At 39.8% G+C, this 16,901-nt stretch overlaps 2 protein-coding genes across 2 annotated transcripts; one reads left to right on the top strand and one right to left on the bottom strand.

Annotated features, from left to right (window-relative positions):
* Positions 1-615: 615 nt before the first annotated feature.
* LOC311003702 (excitatory amino acid transporter 2-like) lies at positions 616-9,300 on the top strand (the record flags this gene model as incomplete). The annotated part of the gene is made up of 10 exons (XM_083995514.1): positions 616-745; positions 1,494-1,646; positions 3,101-3,351; positions 3,444-3,552; positions 4,172-4,298; positions 4,476-4,709; positions 5,310-5,504; positions 6,471-6,605; positions 8,003-8,213; positions 9,235-9,300. 10 exons carry the CDS (start codon positions 616-618, stop codon positions 9,298-9,300), a joined length of 1,611 nt encoding a protein of 536 aa, XP_083851640.1.
* Positions 9,301-12,013: 2,713 nt separating this feature from the next.
* cd44a (CD44 molecule (IN blood group) a) lies at positions 12,014-16,062 on the bottom strand. The gene is made up of 8 exons (XM_083992895.1): positions 15,927-16,062; positions 13,687-14,253; positions 13,495-13,590; positions 13,013-13,093; positions 12,786-12,842; positions 12,585-12,638; positions 12,399-12,477; positions 12,014-12,292 (listed from the first exon to the last, which is right to left on the bottom strand). The coding sequence occupies exons 1-8, from the start codon at positions 16,021-16,023 to the stop codon at positions 12,115-12,117; spliced, it is 1,209 nt and encodes a 402-aa protein (XP_083849021.1). The 5' UTR covers positions 16,024-16,062; the 3' UTR covers positions 12,014-12,114.
* Between the last annotated feature and the right edge of the window lie 839 nt (positions 16,063-16,901).

Genomic DNA, 16,901 nt, shown 5'->3' with positions numbered 1-16,901 from the left:
ATTTAGCAAGTAAAAACTGGAATAATTTGTTTAAAATGCAGATTACAAACATACTCTTTATTGATTCTGTGCTGATTGTTTGAGAATGTCAGTCTCTAATTATAAAAGGCCATCTGTGAACTTTTTTATAAGTTTTGCATGCGTGCAGACTGCAGAGTGTGCAGAAATAATTGAATTTAATCATGTGTGCATATGTCTCCATTAATTACTTAATGACAGAATGTGCACCTTCATTTTTCAAATTCTAATCTTGTGTGCAATATTGTATATTCAGTTACTATTGTGAATTGGTCTAATCAGCCTGAATGTGGTTGATTAGACCTAATCAAACTTCAGTACTATGGGGGCTGTTTCAGCACCAGGTAGCTGTGCAGAACATTTACTATTTGTCTCACACTCTGGAATAATGGAATCATTCTACTGGAAAACAAAGCTGCCTTCACATTCTTAATCACAGTGCACCCCCACATCCATTTTTGAACTGTCTTCATCACTCTTGATCCCCTCTGCAAAGCAAATCTGTTGCTTAGAGATTTAAAAAATAAATAAATAAATAATAATAATAATGTAATAACAATTTAGCATTTGTTGTCTTTCTTCTTCAGTGCCAACAAAATGCAGAAGCAAGTGGAAGTCAGAATGGACGAGAACCATCTGGAGCCAATGGTGGACCCGACTGACAGTCTATGTAGCAGCCTGTGCGATAAAATCATGAAGAACATGGTTCTCACTCTCACAATCCTCGGTAAGTTTATTGCCGCTAATGCATAATGTTTCCCAGGATGCATTAGCAAGAGCCACGGTGAACTTCAGCTAGGTGATTTAAGTACACAACAGCCACACTAAGGCAGGCAGACACCATCACACCTATACACATGAGTTTATCCATACCTATATGTCTCCATTCAGAAAGAGCTTAGGTGTTTGAATTCAGCTCTCTGTTTCTGGGAAACTGCACTGCCTCACATACAGCAAAAACCATTTTCTATGTACAGTATGGCTGAAATATGACATATCTTCTTCATATAGCTTCTTTCTTTGTGTAAAATAGCACACATTCCTAAAACAAAGTGTTTCACTGAAGTAAAGAAGTGCTACTTAAGTATTCCATTTGAATGTACCAGGGGCATACTCAACAAGGAGAAGGTGTTTACAGTATTATTCTTTTGTTTTCAACGATTTTTTTTTTCTCTCCTGCATTTGCTGACAGATAAGAATAAAAACTGAGATTAAGTTGGAGTCATTAGTGTATCAGTGGCTGTGTGGTAAAACATAAGAAACCTGACGGGTTATAAAGTCAGATTCATCACATATGCGCACGGCTCTGTGATGACAGGTTGTCTTTAAACTAATTACATTTCTAATGAGAAGAAGGTGAGATTTTTAATTATCACAAAAGGTGTTGATGTATTTCCAGTGAGACACATGAGACATTCACAGCTGGAGTCACAAGGTTTTTGTTTGCGTTTTGTTTTTTTTCCTCACCAATTCAGGTGTGTTTCTGGGTTCCATCACTGGGATGCTGCTGCGGCACATATCCCCCCTCCCTCCTGATGTCATCATGATCATCGCCTTCCCGGGGGAGATACTAATGAGGATGCTGAAGATGCTTATTCTGCCTCTCGTTGTTTCCAGTCTGGTCACAGGTGGGTGAGGCACTCGAGCTACTGCGAATCACCGACAAGCACTGTGAAGTCACATACAGTTAGTGCTGCATGGGGGTTGCAACAAACAAGTGGGAAAGGCTTAATTTAATTTTGCGTATAAACAAAAATCTGTGTGAAGGACAAGTCACTGTTTTTTTCTACTCTTATAATATAAAAACGATTTGAAACTACTAGACTGAACAAAATCTATGTGCAATAGAGGTGTATTTCATTTCCAGAGAGCACTCCAACCGTCTAGCTCAGTGGTTCTCAAAGTGGGGTCCGCGGACCCCCAGGGGTCCTTGAGAGGGTATAAGGGGGTCCCCAACGTTTTCTCTAAATTGTATCACTTTTTCTGGACATTTTTAAATGTTTTTTTGAGAAATTGTATCACTTTCTTCTAGAATCTTTACCTTTTTCAATATAATTTTTACCACTTTTTTCTAGAATTAAAAAAAAAGATACATTTCGCCAGTTTTTTTTTTGTTTGTTAGATTTTTTTTAGAGAATTTTTTTCCATTCTTTTCTAGATATTTTTAAACTTTAATTTTGAGATATTGTTAGCACTTTTTTCCCAGAAATTTCACTAAAATGTTTTCAAAGATTCACGCCAATGGCCCTAATTTGAACATACATTTACTAAGAAAGTAATGTTATTCAGTCTCTATTTCTGGTGTTTGTTTCAAAATGTTGTCCAACGGGGGTCCATGGTCTAATTTCTGTCAATTTAGGGGTCCCTGATGTAAAAAAGTTTGAGAAACACTAGCTGACACAATGATACACCTGCGCATGTAACATTGGAAATACTGTATATTTTACAGCGTGCATCCATATTCACAGAAGTGCCTCTCTCCACACCTTTAACTCCCAGCAAACCTCTTCAGTGAGCTCAGTTCCCCTCTGGACCACACGTGTCGTCTATCGCTGAGGCGCATTACGTGCCGCTGGGGAAGTGCAGATGAGTCAAACAGAGCTCCAGTCACTCCCTGTCATTCTGGATAAGTCAGCCATGAATTTACGAGATGAGCCTAATTGTTTAGCTAAGCACAAGTACAGGCACGTGTGGACGTCTTCCTCTCTTTACAGAGACTCTGGCAGAGTTCCTGCCTGAGTCATCTCAGTTTGGGCGGAAGTCCTAAATTCTCCCGTGTAGAAATATTTTTTCCGCTCAATTTGCAACCTCAGAGAGCAGTCACTCCACCGGCACCTCTTATCTACTTGAGGAAGTGAGGAGACTTCTCAGTTCAAACACTGAACACTCTGGAGGGACAATAGCATCTGTTTGGTGAGGGGAGCTGGGATGTTCTAATCAGAGAAACTTTATCACCGTCAATTAAAGACAGAAAACATACAAATCCAACAGTAGGGCCCGTACAATGATGTGCAGAATATTTTAGTAACTTTAGCTTTTATCCTCTTGATGTTTGACACTGTAAATCATTCACTGCTGACAGGCCTGGCTGGTTTGGATGCCAAATCCAGCGGCCGCTTGGGCACCAGAGCTATGGTGTACTACATGTCAACGACGGTGATCGCAGCCGTCCTGGGAGTGATCCTCGTGCTGCTCATCCACCCAGGAAACCCCAAGCTGAGGGCTAACCTCGGACAGGGAAAGAAGAACGACGAGGTGTCCAGCGTGGACGCCTTCTTTGATCTCATCCGAAATCTTTTCCCGGAGAACCTTGTGCAGGCCTGTTTTCAGCAGGTAGGAGTCTTAACGGAAACTTTTCACCCACCATAAAGAGTCTGACTCATATGCCAGTTGTGCTCCAATCGTTTTGTTTGCTTCTTGTTCAGATCCAGACAGTAACCACCAAAGTACAAGTGCCCACTAACAGGACCAAGGCGCCCCCACAATTCACAGTGAAGAGGTCACTGCAGTTCAAGAGTGGGATGAATGTCCTGGGTAGGTGAAAAGTTTGAAACACGCCCACTGCGCGACTCAAAATAGCAGTTGTTGAAGAAAAGCAGAAGTTCTTTATAAATTGTTTCAATTACATAATATCTCAAATGGCACTCGGTTGAGCACTTCACTTCCACAAAAGCCAAAAGTGTCCTTCCACCAGAACAGGATTATTGTCTGTAGGCACTTTATAGGTGTGACACATGGAGCTGCAACAAAGTGTACGAATGTCCTTCCTTTCAATGTTAAGGACAGTGATTAAAGCATTCTTTACCCAGATCAGCAATAATGTAGCTATAATTTAATGGATTCATTCATGACCCACAACCCATTTACTCTACCAGCTTCGGTGTAAGTCACCTCAGTTCTTTTTGCATAATCCTGTTGATAAAACGGCGTCACCACCATCACATTTAATCATGGAAAAAATTCAAATATTGCAATCTGTATCTGTGTCAAAATAGTGTGTGTATTTGTATATATATTTCAAGATAATGTTCCTTTTTACCACCTATGCTGCGTTGATACTTTTCACAATAGCATATCTTCCATAGTGCAGTAAACAAGTGATTATCATTCTGTAGGGTTCTCGTTTAACTCCTGTGTTTTCTCTGTATCGCAGGTTTGATCGGATTCTTTGTCGCTTTTGGAGTCATTATGGGCAAAATGGGAGAAAAAGCCAAACTGATGCTGGAGTTTTTCAACGTCCTGAACGAGATTGTTATGAGGCTCGTTGGTGCAATTATGTGGTGAGTACCATCCACCACAGACATCGATCCGCAGTCAGGACAACTGCCAAACCCGTCCCTGTATAGTTTCTGCTCTTTCCTAGAGGAAAGTGGTGTCAGACCTTTGGTATATATAAGGAATAAAAAACAACAACAATCCCTCTCACAAACACATTCTGTGTGTGTGTGTGTTCTCAGGTACTCTCCCGTTGGTATCGCCTGTCTCATCTGTGGAAAGATCATCTCCATTGCTGATTTGGAGGTGGTTGCACGGCAGCTGGGGATGTACATGGTCACTGTGATAGTGGGCCTGATCATCCACGGAGGCATCTTCCTTCCACTAATATATTTTATAATAGTAAAACAAAGCCCCTACAAATTCTTCATGGGAATTTTCCAAGCTTGGGTGACAGCTCTTGGAACAGCGTCCAGGTATGAGACATCTCTGCTATTCAGACTCTTCTTCACTAGTGAGTCTAGTCCTTCTAACATTATGCAGCATGTCTTCATAGAAACTCTTGGTTCCCCTTACAACTACTACATCCATGTTTAAAAAAAAACAAAACAATAACTTTTATTTCAAGTCGTAAACTACCATGTAGTCTCGCTGGCAGCAGCTTCTCACTTTGCCTCCATGTGGGATATCTTTCCTATTCTCCATGTTTTGTTAATGACACCAGATACACTCATTCCCTCCCTCCTGAGGTGAGCTCAGTTCTTTCAAGTTCCTGTCTGCTCACTGCTCTGCCTTATTAATTATCTAAAAAAAAAAAACAGAGCAACTGCAGAGTAACTCATAAAATACATAACTAATGTAAGTTTAGATTATTGCATGTAGGAAATGAAAAATGAATAAAGCTGATTTATCTCAGAGTGAATAGAAGAACAAGAATGACCCACTCAAAATAACTCTCACTGGACATTTTATAATTTGCTGTACAGTCCTTTTGTTTCTGCAAACTGAACATGACAGTTTGCTGTTTGTGACTATTGTAATGAAACACGTTCTCCCTTTGATTTTGTCCGCTGCAGCGCCGGTACCTTGCCCGTCACGTTCCGCTGCTTGGAGGAGAACTTGGGCATCGACAAGAGAGTGACACGATTCGTCCTCCCAGTGGGCGCCACCATCAACATGGACGGCACGGCGCTTTACGAGGCCGTGGCCGCCATCTTCATCGCTCAGATGAACGGGATTGATCTCGACTGGGGCCAGATCATCACTGTCAGGTGAGAGATCAGAAAGAGGCCACATTTGCAAAGTAATATTTCAGCGATGAATCGGCTCAGCGGGGTTATAAAAGCAATGAATATCCTTATTTCAAATGATATTCTTCCTTATAAATATCTGCGAAACATGCAAAAAGTAAAATATTTTGAATGCTTTATTTTTCCGTATAATGGTAGTTTATTATAGCAGACTGCACATGCTCCCTTATCTGACTGATTACATATTTATCTTGATTCCATTTTTATAAGAAATGCAGTGAATAACCATAGCTATTTTTGGTTCCTCTGAAAGGACATCGACCCTCCCTTCCCACTGTAAGCAGGCTCCCAAAACAGGCATGGTAGCAGCCAAAGCATTTATTTTACTTAAGTCGAAGTGTCCATCACCCCCTTGCTTTAAGAAGTGGCTCAACAAAATGTTTTTTGTTTCTATGATGGAACAGATTTGCCTTAGCAGAGGGATCAATGCACCCAATTATTATGAGAACATATGGAAACCATTTTTGGCCTAACTTGATGAGACCTAAATGACCAATAGAATCAGGCTGCTATGTGGTATTGGCAATTTATTTATTTTTCTGCATTGTTTCCTTACTTACCAAGGATTTTTTTTTCTTTTTTCTTTTTGTTTTTTGTGTATGTTTGTTTTTTGTTCTGTTCTGTTTTGTTTTTTATTCATACCCCTGATGGTATCATGAGACAGAAGGCATTGGGGTATTTTGGTTATTCCTCATATAGCCTCACTCCTCTTTCCTTTTCTTACTTAAATTACCTCATTTAACAATGTCAGGTGCACTATCCCCTATTTTGTATGTAGGTTTTTTTTTTTGTAAAAGTAAGTGAAAGTAATATATTTAAAAAAAAAAGAAAGAAAGAAATGCAGTGAATGTGTGCACAGCAGTGTGTTGGGTGGCTTACTTCCTGTGGTTTTGTCGTGCTGAGAGTTGAACCTGTTCTCCTGTTCAGTATGACAGCCACCCTGGCCAGCGTCGGAGCAGCCAGTATCCCCAGCGCTGGACTTGTGACCATGCTCCTGATCCTGACCGCGGTGGGGCTGCCCACTCAGGACATCAGCCTCCTGGTCGCTGTCGACTGGCTGCTGTAAGTTCAACATCAAACACAAACACATCAGCACAAGAGCATTGATTTTAGTGTCTTAACAGTCAGACATAATAAGACGTTTCTTCTTCTTCTAAAATGTATCATCAGCTCGATAAAACTGAGACGTTAAAAACGACTGAGAAACATCTAAGGCACAGTGGGTTTTAGCTCAATAACAGTTATTCATGGCAGCTTCAAAACAGTGCTGTTCACTACATTTTGTCAAACAAAACAACAATTTAGTCGACTATGACCAAAAAACAATGTCACTTTTTTCTTCACTGTAAATGCCAAGCCAACAGATATACAGACATTATAGTATAGTATAGAATCATATATTTTCCTCATCTCCTTCCAGATCTTGCAGAGCAGCACACACACACACACACACACACACACACACACACACACACACACACACACACACACACACACACACAAAGCTAAGCCATGGATGTGGCCAGCATCGAGACAGATGTTTAACTGTAATTTGAATACAGATTGCTGCAGTTGGTCTTGTTATGGCATGTTTTTTCCATGTGGTTTCTCAGATGTATAAACCAAATGCAACTCCAGCTTTGATACACTTTCTGTAGACATGAAATAGCACCCCTAATTATTCCCACACAACAACATCTTTGCCTCAGTTTAGACAACATGTAACTACTCTGGTTGAAAGGAGAAAAAATGGGTCCTGGCCTTCTCCTGGCTGTCAGTGCAACCTAACATAATGCTGATATCACTCTGCTGGGAATAAGATGCCACACCTCCACACTCATCTAATTACAGATATTATGTTGACCCTCAGGCTAAATGGGATGGTGAGTAATCCAAACCTTATATAATTTAGGCAAGCTACTAACATACAGAAAACAGGAACAGTTCCTTAAAGTCACATACACACCTCTGAAGCTGTGAGGCTGCACAAATAACACTTGTGGGGGTCAGTTATCAGGTATAATGTTAACTACATTCAACATACGCAAAGTAGCAGGAGGAAGCAGCATGTATAGTCAATGAAAACATTAGGATTCATCTTCTGGAGACCATGAATACCAGTGTACAAAGTCACAGCAATCCATCCAATAGTTTGTCAAGGCATTTAAGATAAAAACTGCAAACAGAAGCACAGGAGGATCACTAGAATCACTGGGTTCATTCTCTGAAGACCATCAACATCTGTGTACAATATAAGTCAGTGTGTTTTGACATACAGTATTTCAATCTGGTCCAAAGAGGTTGGCCAACCAAGTGGCCGACATGGCGTTCCCTGAAACCATGCGTCTAGCAAGGCTAAGAAGAATTGTACTGCCTGTAGCTGTGTCGTCGTTACGTATGATTTTTTTGTTAATTGTCTTCCTGTCTCTTCTCCCATCACTCTCTTCTTTAACATTCAGGGATCGTTTCCGCACCTCGGTCAACGTGGTCGGGGACTCCTACGGAGCGGGCATCGTCTACCACCTTTCCAAAGACGAGCTCGACATGTTCGACGCCCAGCAGACCCGCTTGGATGAATTTGAGATGGCAAAGACACAATCCTACTTTGAAAATAACAGCAACCAGAATATGTACACTCATCACAACTCAATCTTGATAGACGACTGCAAGGTACATTTCACGTTAACTGATATAGAGACTTGTATGTAGTGACTCCTCCCCAGCTGTGTTTCGTGTTTCTGTCTCTCTTCCTGTGTTTGTTGTGTTTGTTTTCTACGTGACCTCCTGTATTGGTGTATTTGTGACTATGTGTATTGTAAAAGTCACATGAAAAAGCAGTTTTTGTGATACCAAGATCTTCAAAAGCAAAGTTTGTTCCTTTTTTTTTTATATAAATATCTATATATTTTTTAACACCCACTTCTCTCATAAAATCCACGTGAACATGTTTTATTTTCAAACATCAATCAAACAGAATGCATTGTCTCTGTACACAGATATATTTGACTTGTATTTTGTTGTGGTATGTCTTGGATTCTATTAAGAAGCTGTTTTTTTTTCTTCTTTTTTTCTTTTGTCTACTTAATTGGACATGTATTTGTGGCAGCCCTAACCAAATTACAGTTTTCAATAATTGCCCCTTATTTCAAAGGGTTTTTATAGCCAGTGGTTCACATAAAGACTGCTATTTCACTATGTCTCATCCAAAGTGACGCATCTATACATTCATGAATGCCAATCTCAGATCCTCTCCTATCCATATCGTAGCTAGCTCTTTAAGCAAGCACAACTTCGCAGAATATCAACCGTAAAAAACTTCCTGTTGATATTTCATAATGCCTGTATGATGCAACATTTTGATGCTGAAGTTGCATTGCGATCATTTTTAATGAGAAGTATTGTAATTCGGTTGGGCAGAGAATCCATAAAATACATGGCCAACTCTGTAAAACTACTCATCTGTGTTCTTGTGTTAATAACAAAGCACTGTGATGTGTAAACGGCATCAGTATATCATTGCATCAGTCCATGAGAGGACATGTTTGTCTATGTTGGGGACTCAGCCCTAAGGTCACGGGCCTGAATGTAACCAAACAATGGCTTCTCTGCCCCCAACCACTGACAGTGTGTAAATGATGACAGTGCCTTGGCCAAGTATATATAGTTAGATGTTCTTGATAATTGCTTACAGGTCACCAAAAATGGCAAGACTCCAGAGTTCTCTCTTGTTGAGGAGGAACCATGGAAATGCGAGTAAAGCAGCTTGAGACGCTGCTGCGCCTTACCCTGAGTTCCACCAGCTTTTACTTTCCGCCGACGCAACTGCAAATAAAGAAAAAAAAATCAACAAAAAAAAGAATAAAAATCACAAACGGCCAGTGTTCTTTTTCTTTTTTTTGTACTGGAGAAAACTACAGATGACTCGGGAGAATAAAACATTCAGTTGACAACACTCAGGGCCTTACGTGGTGCTGCTGCAAGCTTCAAGGAAAACAAGGAGTGCGAATGGAACAAGACAGTGCTTCATGTGGCATCATGATGCAAGTGCGAGATGGTTAAATACTGCATTTACCTTTGACTGTTTGACTTATGGGATTACAGCCTGAGGTGGCACACACATGGTCGAGCACAAGAGGCGAAGCTTAGGACTTAAGAGGCCGTGGCCTCTAAATGTAGCAACACACGGTACAGCATGTGTTGCAGAGAGCCGTAAAGCAGAAAACAAGAGTACATGAAGGGTGCCCTCCCAGTTATTCATTAATTTATTGATTTAATTTAACTTTTTTGTATATACATATATATATATAAATATTTGTCCTTTTTTGAGTTAAGCACTGTGTTACTGTACAAGGGGAAGAAAAAGTGGAGGTTCAATGTTGAGAGACAGAGCCAGTGCATTGCTCCATGTTTTATTTCAAACTGTTTATTTCTTTGCTATATGACAACCTTGCCTTGAAGATGTCAACTGCAGAGTGCAGTCAGTATGATTTCTGGATTTAAAAAATAAAGAACTTTTAAAAATTACGATTATTCAACTCACATTTTAGCAGGGGAAATGAAAACAAAGCTCGAACTACCAGCTTTACTACGCTGTGTGAGGACGGCTGGGCCTTCCTCACAATGATACTTTAGAGTTTTGCAGGTTTTACTTTTTACACAGCAGATATATATATATATTTTTTTTTCCTTAGATTGCTTGGGAGAATAAATTAGCGATTGTCACTTCTGTTTAGCAAGCACACATTCAATTCTGCATCCAGGACTTGCATGAAAATCTGAAGCTGTAACAACAAGGTTGTTGGATGTTGGCAGAATATGTACGTGTTTTGAGTTTAAGTCCATGTAACAACTCTGTTCACACCTAGGTGAAAGCTGAACTATTTATTTCTCATTCCATATAAGCAGCAGCTTATATGCTCATGTTTTAAAGTGCCTCCTTGCACTTTGTGTATATACTTTCTTTAGATGACGTGTATAAATCAAATGTATAGAATTTGACATTTTTGTCATCTATCAGAATTGTTATTTTTTTGTTTTTCTTTTTGCTATGCTAAAGGTTTCTATTAAGACTATAGTTATATACTGTATGTAAAGAGATTAGTGCAATGTTAACTTTCCTCTAGTTGCCACTAGTTGTCTCAATAGGTTGTGAACGTATAGGTTGCTTTATTTACAAGCGATGCATTGAATTTATCTGTTCATAAGAGAAACTACAGAGCTCCAAAAACGGTTATCAGGGAAGACAGATCAATACTTTCCACTTGTTTAATGACTTCATTGTTATTGATTCACTGCAGATTTGGTTATTTAAGGGTTCTGAGCACACTGCAGCAGTTGTATGTGTGTGAGAAAATTGGTGTTGGCAGCTACAGTATGTCTACATATCGTGAGACCTCAGCAAGCCATCCAGTGTTTTTATTTTATTTTATCTCAAGCGCCACTTCACCTTCCTCAGGAATTATCAGCGTACCCTGACATATGTGAAAAACCCATCCTGTATTTATCGATCGCACCACGTTCCCATCTGTTTCATTTGTTATTGATCTTTGAGGTGAATAAGAATTAGTTCTTAGTCAACTGGCCTATAGGGTAGCAAGTTTTCTATGAACATGTGACTCTGTACAACCTGTAGATCATCACACTTATATTTTCTATCTCCCTTTTTGATTCTGTGCGCATGTTGGTCCAAGGAAGTATTCAGCATTCTTTTCTTTTTTTTTTGTCTTTTGTGTCTGACATTCATTGTAATGCAGAGCTGTTTCATGTTTGTGACTTCGACCGACTGAACACACGCAGGATTGAAATGAAACTGTAACAGAGCACACAAACGGACTGAAGATGTGTAAATGTTTTAATACTTATGTGTAAATATTAAACACAAATAAATGTTTATTGATGAGCTGCCGTTGTGTTTATTTCTCAGATGAGGGTTGGATGCGAAGCGGCATGTTGCACGTTCAATAAATGCATGTTACAACAGCTGAAGTGCTGTGTAGGTTGTGAAGTGAAGCTAATGAGTTAGCGTGTTGAGCGCTGTACAGCACTCAGAGCTTCCATTATGAATGTGGGGAAACGAGAGGCTTAATATAAGTTACAACCCACGACAGTCTTCAATAAAATTATAACAAAGATACTTAAATTATATCACAGCAAAGAAAAACTGAAAAAAAAAATGTCTGCACAGGATAAATTTCTTGAAAACAAAAAAAATATTTACAATGAGAATGTTAAGGCTTTTCATTTGTACTTGAAATAAATGGCTTTTAACTAGTTTCATATTTTACACAGTGAATGGCAGAGCTGATTTTATCAACCGCAGTATTGCTGCAGCTTCAAAGTGAAGGTGTGGTAAGAGCTTTTAAAAACTGCCACGAAAAACCAGACCATGAGTCTTGTTCAGGAAGGGCTCCGAGCTGTGAAAGTCCACATAATTTTTTTTTTTTTTTTTTTTTTTTTTTTGGCTCAACAGCCCTGGCAGTTATGTTCCTCTGATCAAATTCATCTGCTCCAAACACAGTCTTTGTGGTTCTGTGATGAGTCTCCAGCCTCCAGAGGGGTCCATCTCTGAACCTCAGTGTGATGAATAATTCTCTGGAAGCTCGTCCAGAGGGATGACTGTGTACTCTGCCGCCTTCCCGTTCTCCCTGGGCTCCTCTTTGTGCAGGAAAGTCTCCATCTCTAGCTCCCTCTTCTGGTTTGATGAGACAGCTTTGGTCTCTAGCTGGGACACCTGGTGTGGTCCATTCCACCTGTAAAACGAGGAGGAGGGAGGATTTAATTTAATATATTTAATTCAACGTAGAAAAAATAATACAGTCAAAAAAAGTGTTTTTTTTTCTGATTATAAAGCCTTACTTGTCTCTGGTAGCGATGGCAACGCAGACCACCACCAGGGCTGCAACACCAACGAGAAAACCAACGATAATGATCCAACCTGGAGATAAGGGAAAGTGGGAGTTAATGAGATGGACTGTCTTAAGCCAGAGATGTAATCACACAGACAGCTGGTTTATTAAACACACACAGTTTTCCTGGGCTCACCTGGTGTACTGTGTCCTTTGTGTACATCTGTAACTTCTGCAACTACCTCCGCACCTAAAGAAACACAAAAACACAGACTTAAAACATTTGCGACGACATCATAACTACTGGATATTAACAATTAATGAACAGGCTGAACAGACACTGCAACAATTTGTTTTGTGTTTTCAGCAGGTTGACACTGACAGCTACTCTACATACCGTGTGGAGCCACTTTTCCAACAACAGCAGCTTTGGAGGTTGATTGAGCGATAGTTTCTGTTGAGGAACATAGAAACACAGGCTTAGAATAAATATAGGCAAAGAAAAAGCACAATATCACAGTAATTGCGCAGGTATATGATGTTTGCTGTGAATAAATGGGCCTCTTGTATGACTTGTTTAGCTGTTTTGCCTTTTTCAGTATAGTGAAGGTTTCTCTGATGTACCTTCTATTAATATTGGTTCTTCAATTTCTACAGTGGGTGTGGTCACAGCGGCTGTGGAGGTCGATGATGCAGTGCTGGTTTCTGTTGAAGTAAAGATAAACACAGGCTTAAAATAGGTTTTTTTCAGATTATGACAAGTTATATTTAAGACTTTTTTTTCTTTGATTTAAGATCTATTGTACTTCTTAACTGGCAAAATGCTGTAATAAATTGTGCCTTAGCGGTTAATGGTTCCATGTTTTGTTAAAATATGATTGATAAAAAAATCTTCCCCAGAACACATTTAAAAGCAAGACTGAAGTTAAAGTCATGGGTTAATCCAATCTGTCAAAACATGTTAAGACTTTTTGAGGCTTAAAATTCTGATCATTCAATTGTAGCATTTTTAAGTATCTGTATTGGAGGGTACAACTATGGGTGGTGGTAGTTTTGCTCTTTTGCCTTTTCAGCATTGGCTTGACATTGAAGCTCCTCTGACTTACCGGTTATCGATCCAGATCCTTCATCATCTGCAAACATTCGTGGAACCATACGTCTGGTAACATCAGCTGTGGGGGTTGATGGTGTGGTGGTGGTTTCTGTGAAGGTACATAGAAAAACTCTTTAGGCTTAGAATCTTTATGTGAAAACAGGAAACACAGTGGTGTTGGATACCGAAAGCTCCTCTGACATACCTTCAATTAGTCCTGATCCTTCACTTCCTTCAAACAGCCCGGGAGCCTCGTTTTCAATAAGCTCATCTGTGGAGGTTGATGCTGTGGTGCTGCTTTCTGTGGTTGAGCCTGTAGCAGAATCCTGATCTGGCCCCTCTCCCTCTTCAGACTCTAAATCTGAACTGTGAGTGCTCTGGACGTCAGAGCCAAAGGCAGCAGGGTCAGTGGTCTGGGAGACCGAAGTGTGGTCCGGGGTGACATTTAACTGGGCTTCATCTGGCACTGATGAAGAGGTAGAGTCAGACTCAGGGCTTTGGGTGGTGGTGGATGAATCTGGCGATGCCGTGGAGGAGCTCAGAGCGTGCCTCATGACGCGCGACCAAAAATCTATGGCGGACTCCTCGCTGTCCTCCCCCGCGGCACTCCCCTCGGGCGCAGAGAACAGCTGCTTGGTCGCCTCAGCGGTTGTGTTTGCTTTGGTCGACTCAGTCGTGAGAGAAGTCTGAAGCGGGCTTTCGACCAGGAAGCCTTCCGTCATGGCATCCCGGAAAACAGAGTCCTCGGCTACGGTGGGGATCTGGGTCACGTCTATGACAGAGACAGATGGAAAAGTCCAGAGATTAGCTCAAGTGTTTACCAACCAGCCCCGGCATGAGCAGAGAGGAAAGTTACCAAACAAGAGAGATCACACAGGCCTTCGCCTCAAATTCTTGTATGTACTTGTGATGTGGTCTTCTTTGATGAGGTGTGGTGAGAAACAGTAATGATTAACTCGGATGACTAATCAGCTCTAAGTGAGGTGACAATAGACGGGCCGTCCCATTAAAGCATCAGTTTTGTTAAGAGCAAACCCAGCATTTGACACACCCAGTTCAGAGTAAACCATGACTGGTTTGTTTTCGTTGGAAGACAGCCATCATCAAGGTTGCATGCCATCAAAGACGAGGAAGTGAGAGGACAAATTAGGCAATCAACTTGAAATGACTGGAAAAATCTGTTGTTTGGGATGTTTTTGGCTCATTTGATGTATTTTCAACAACCTTCACAAGTTACATAGTGAACTGTCATATTATCGTAATCATCTAATTATGCTGCTTCATACTTCTAGTGCATAATATTGTACTACCACATTTCTGACAGTTACAGCCACAAGTTATGTTTCAGAATAGGATTTTATATTTAAAATGAGATACATTTTGAAAGAACCAGTGGTTTCCAAACTTTTACCGCTTATAAAAAAAAGTAAGTTCAGACATCTAGGGGTTGTTTGGTGTTAAATCAAAGAAAAAGTTCTCTCTTAACATCTCAGATGGTCTCATTTAAATTACCACTGGAGGGCCAAATAGTAAAAAAAAAGATAAAATAAAATATTTCAAAAACAGGACAAGATTTTCTTGATAATAATAAAGTACTTTTACTTTCAGGAAGTATTTAAGTATTTTCTTAATACTAATGTTAAATATAAATTGGTGCATCTTAGAACTGTTTCTGCCACTGACCATAATAAGAAATTCACTGATGCTTTGTGAAATCTCAATCATCATCAAAAAAACAAACAAAAAAAAACCTTAATTAGATAAAAGGGGCATATGAATCAGGCTACACAGCTCTACTCTCCATTTCTGCCCAGTCATGCTCAGCTTCACTGATCCCTATGAAGTTACCGGTTTGCTCAAACTTTTGTACCAGCTCTCTGCTGATCTTTGGTTTCACCTCATTCAAGTCATACGCATTAATGCACCTCCTGGAGGAGCTCAGCACATTTCACAAAGACCTCTGTGTGTAATCTGGAAGGTGCCGGTGAAACCTGCGCGCTGACAATGAAATCCTACTCTTACAGCGAGAGTTAGGCCTGAAACATAAAGAGCATCTAAGGTGGCGGGCAGCGAAAGTGCTGACTCACAGGGTGAGAAAAAGGACACCCTGGGAATCACATTGAAATTTCCAAGGTCTGTACTGAAGAATTTCTGTATTTGTCAGCTCGCGAAACCCATAACTATGGCTCCCGGAGTCTTGACATAGAAGAATGTCACTGTGCCGAAGAATCTTACTGAGCATCAGTAATTATGGGATGTGAGGGGGTAAAAAAAAAATATATATATATATATATCCATCTGAACAGACATTCATTTTACTGTTTCTCAAGGACAAAATCACCTGGCTTATACAACCATATACAAGCATATAGGAAATATAAAGTATAGATTTGACTGAGAAAACAGATAAAGGATAAAAAAAATAATGAAATGTCTTGAACTTACCATTAACAGGTAGTGTGTGGACAACAGCGAGGAGTCCAAGAAAAACTCCCAGAAATATGTTCTCCATCTTCATACCAGAGACGAGTGACACAGCCATGGACTGAAGTTAATTGTTAGGCAGAGGGAAGTATTTGACACCCGGAGCTGATAATTTGAGGCAGATGAATCACGGCCATGCCTTTTATACACAGCAGCAGGTAGGTGTTGCGTCAATACAACAAAGGCTGGCACACACACACTACATACGCAGGAGGGCTGGTGCACTGGAGAACACACCCTCTTCCTCACACGCCCTCTTCCTCACACACTTTCTCACGGTGTGAGGCAGCAAACATTTTGTTTACTGGTACTGGTTGCCATACAAAACAACAAACACAAACAAAATAATAATATAACTTTGAATCGTCTTTTCTCGCTAAAGTGGAATAGAAATAACTTTATTAATCCCCAAATGGAAATTCATTTGTTATACACTATAAGTTATATAGTTTCTTATAATAAAAACAAATAAGTAAAATAAAATAAAATAATCTAAAATTATATGATATAAAAGTTCATGTCTAATAGTCCCAAAACAGTGACAGGTTCATTATAAAAAAGTGCATATGTAAGAGTTTGTGGATTTAAAGTCAAGTGTAGCTGTATATCAAAAGCAATAATTACAAAGACTTACCTGATCTGATGTAAGATATATCGGGATGCAAACAGAAGAATAGGACAGATACGGAGGATGAGGAAATAGAAAACTAACAATAAGATCTTATAAAGTGTGTGATTACCAATATTAAGGGGGATTTATGAGATAACAGAGGTAAATAGAGGAGTGTAATTTCCTGTAAAGAGAGTGAGATATGAGATTACAGGTCTTCACATCAGGGAAGTTAAAAGGTAAAAAACATTCAAAACAAAAGCAACAGACCATCAATGATCAGTGCATTGTTATTTGAACAAGTTCAACCAGCAGTTAAAGAACAA

The sequence above is a fragment of the Trachurus trachurus genome (assembly GCF_905171665.1).
Source record: "Trachurus trachurus genome assembly, chromosome: 3".
Lineage (NCBI taxonomy): Eukaryota > Metazoa > Chordata > Actinopteri > Carangiformes > Carangidae > Trachurus > Trachurus trachurus.
The sequence above is the reverse complement of the archived record's forward strand: the minus strand, read 5'-3'. Positions and strand labels throughout refer to the sequence as shown.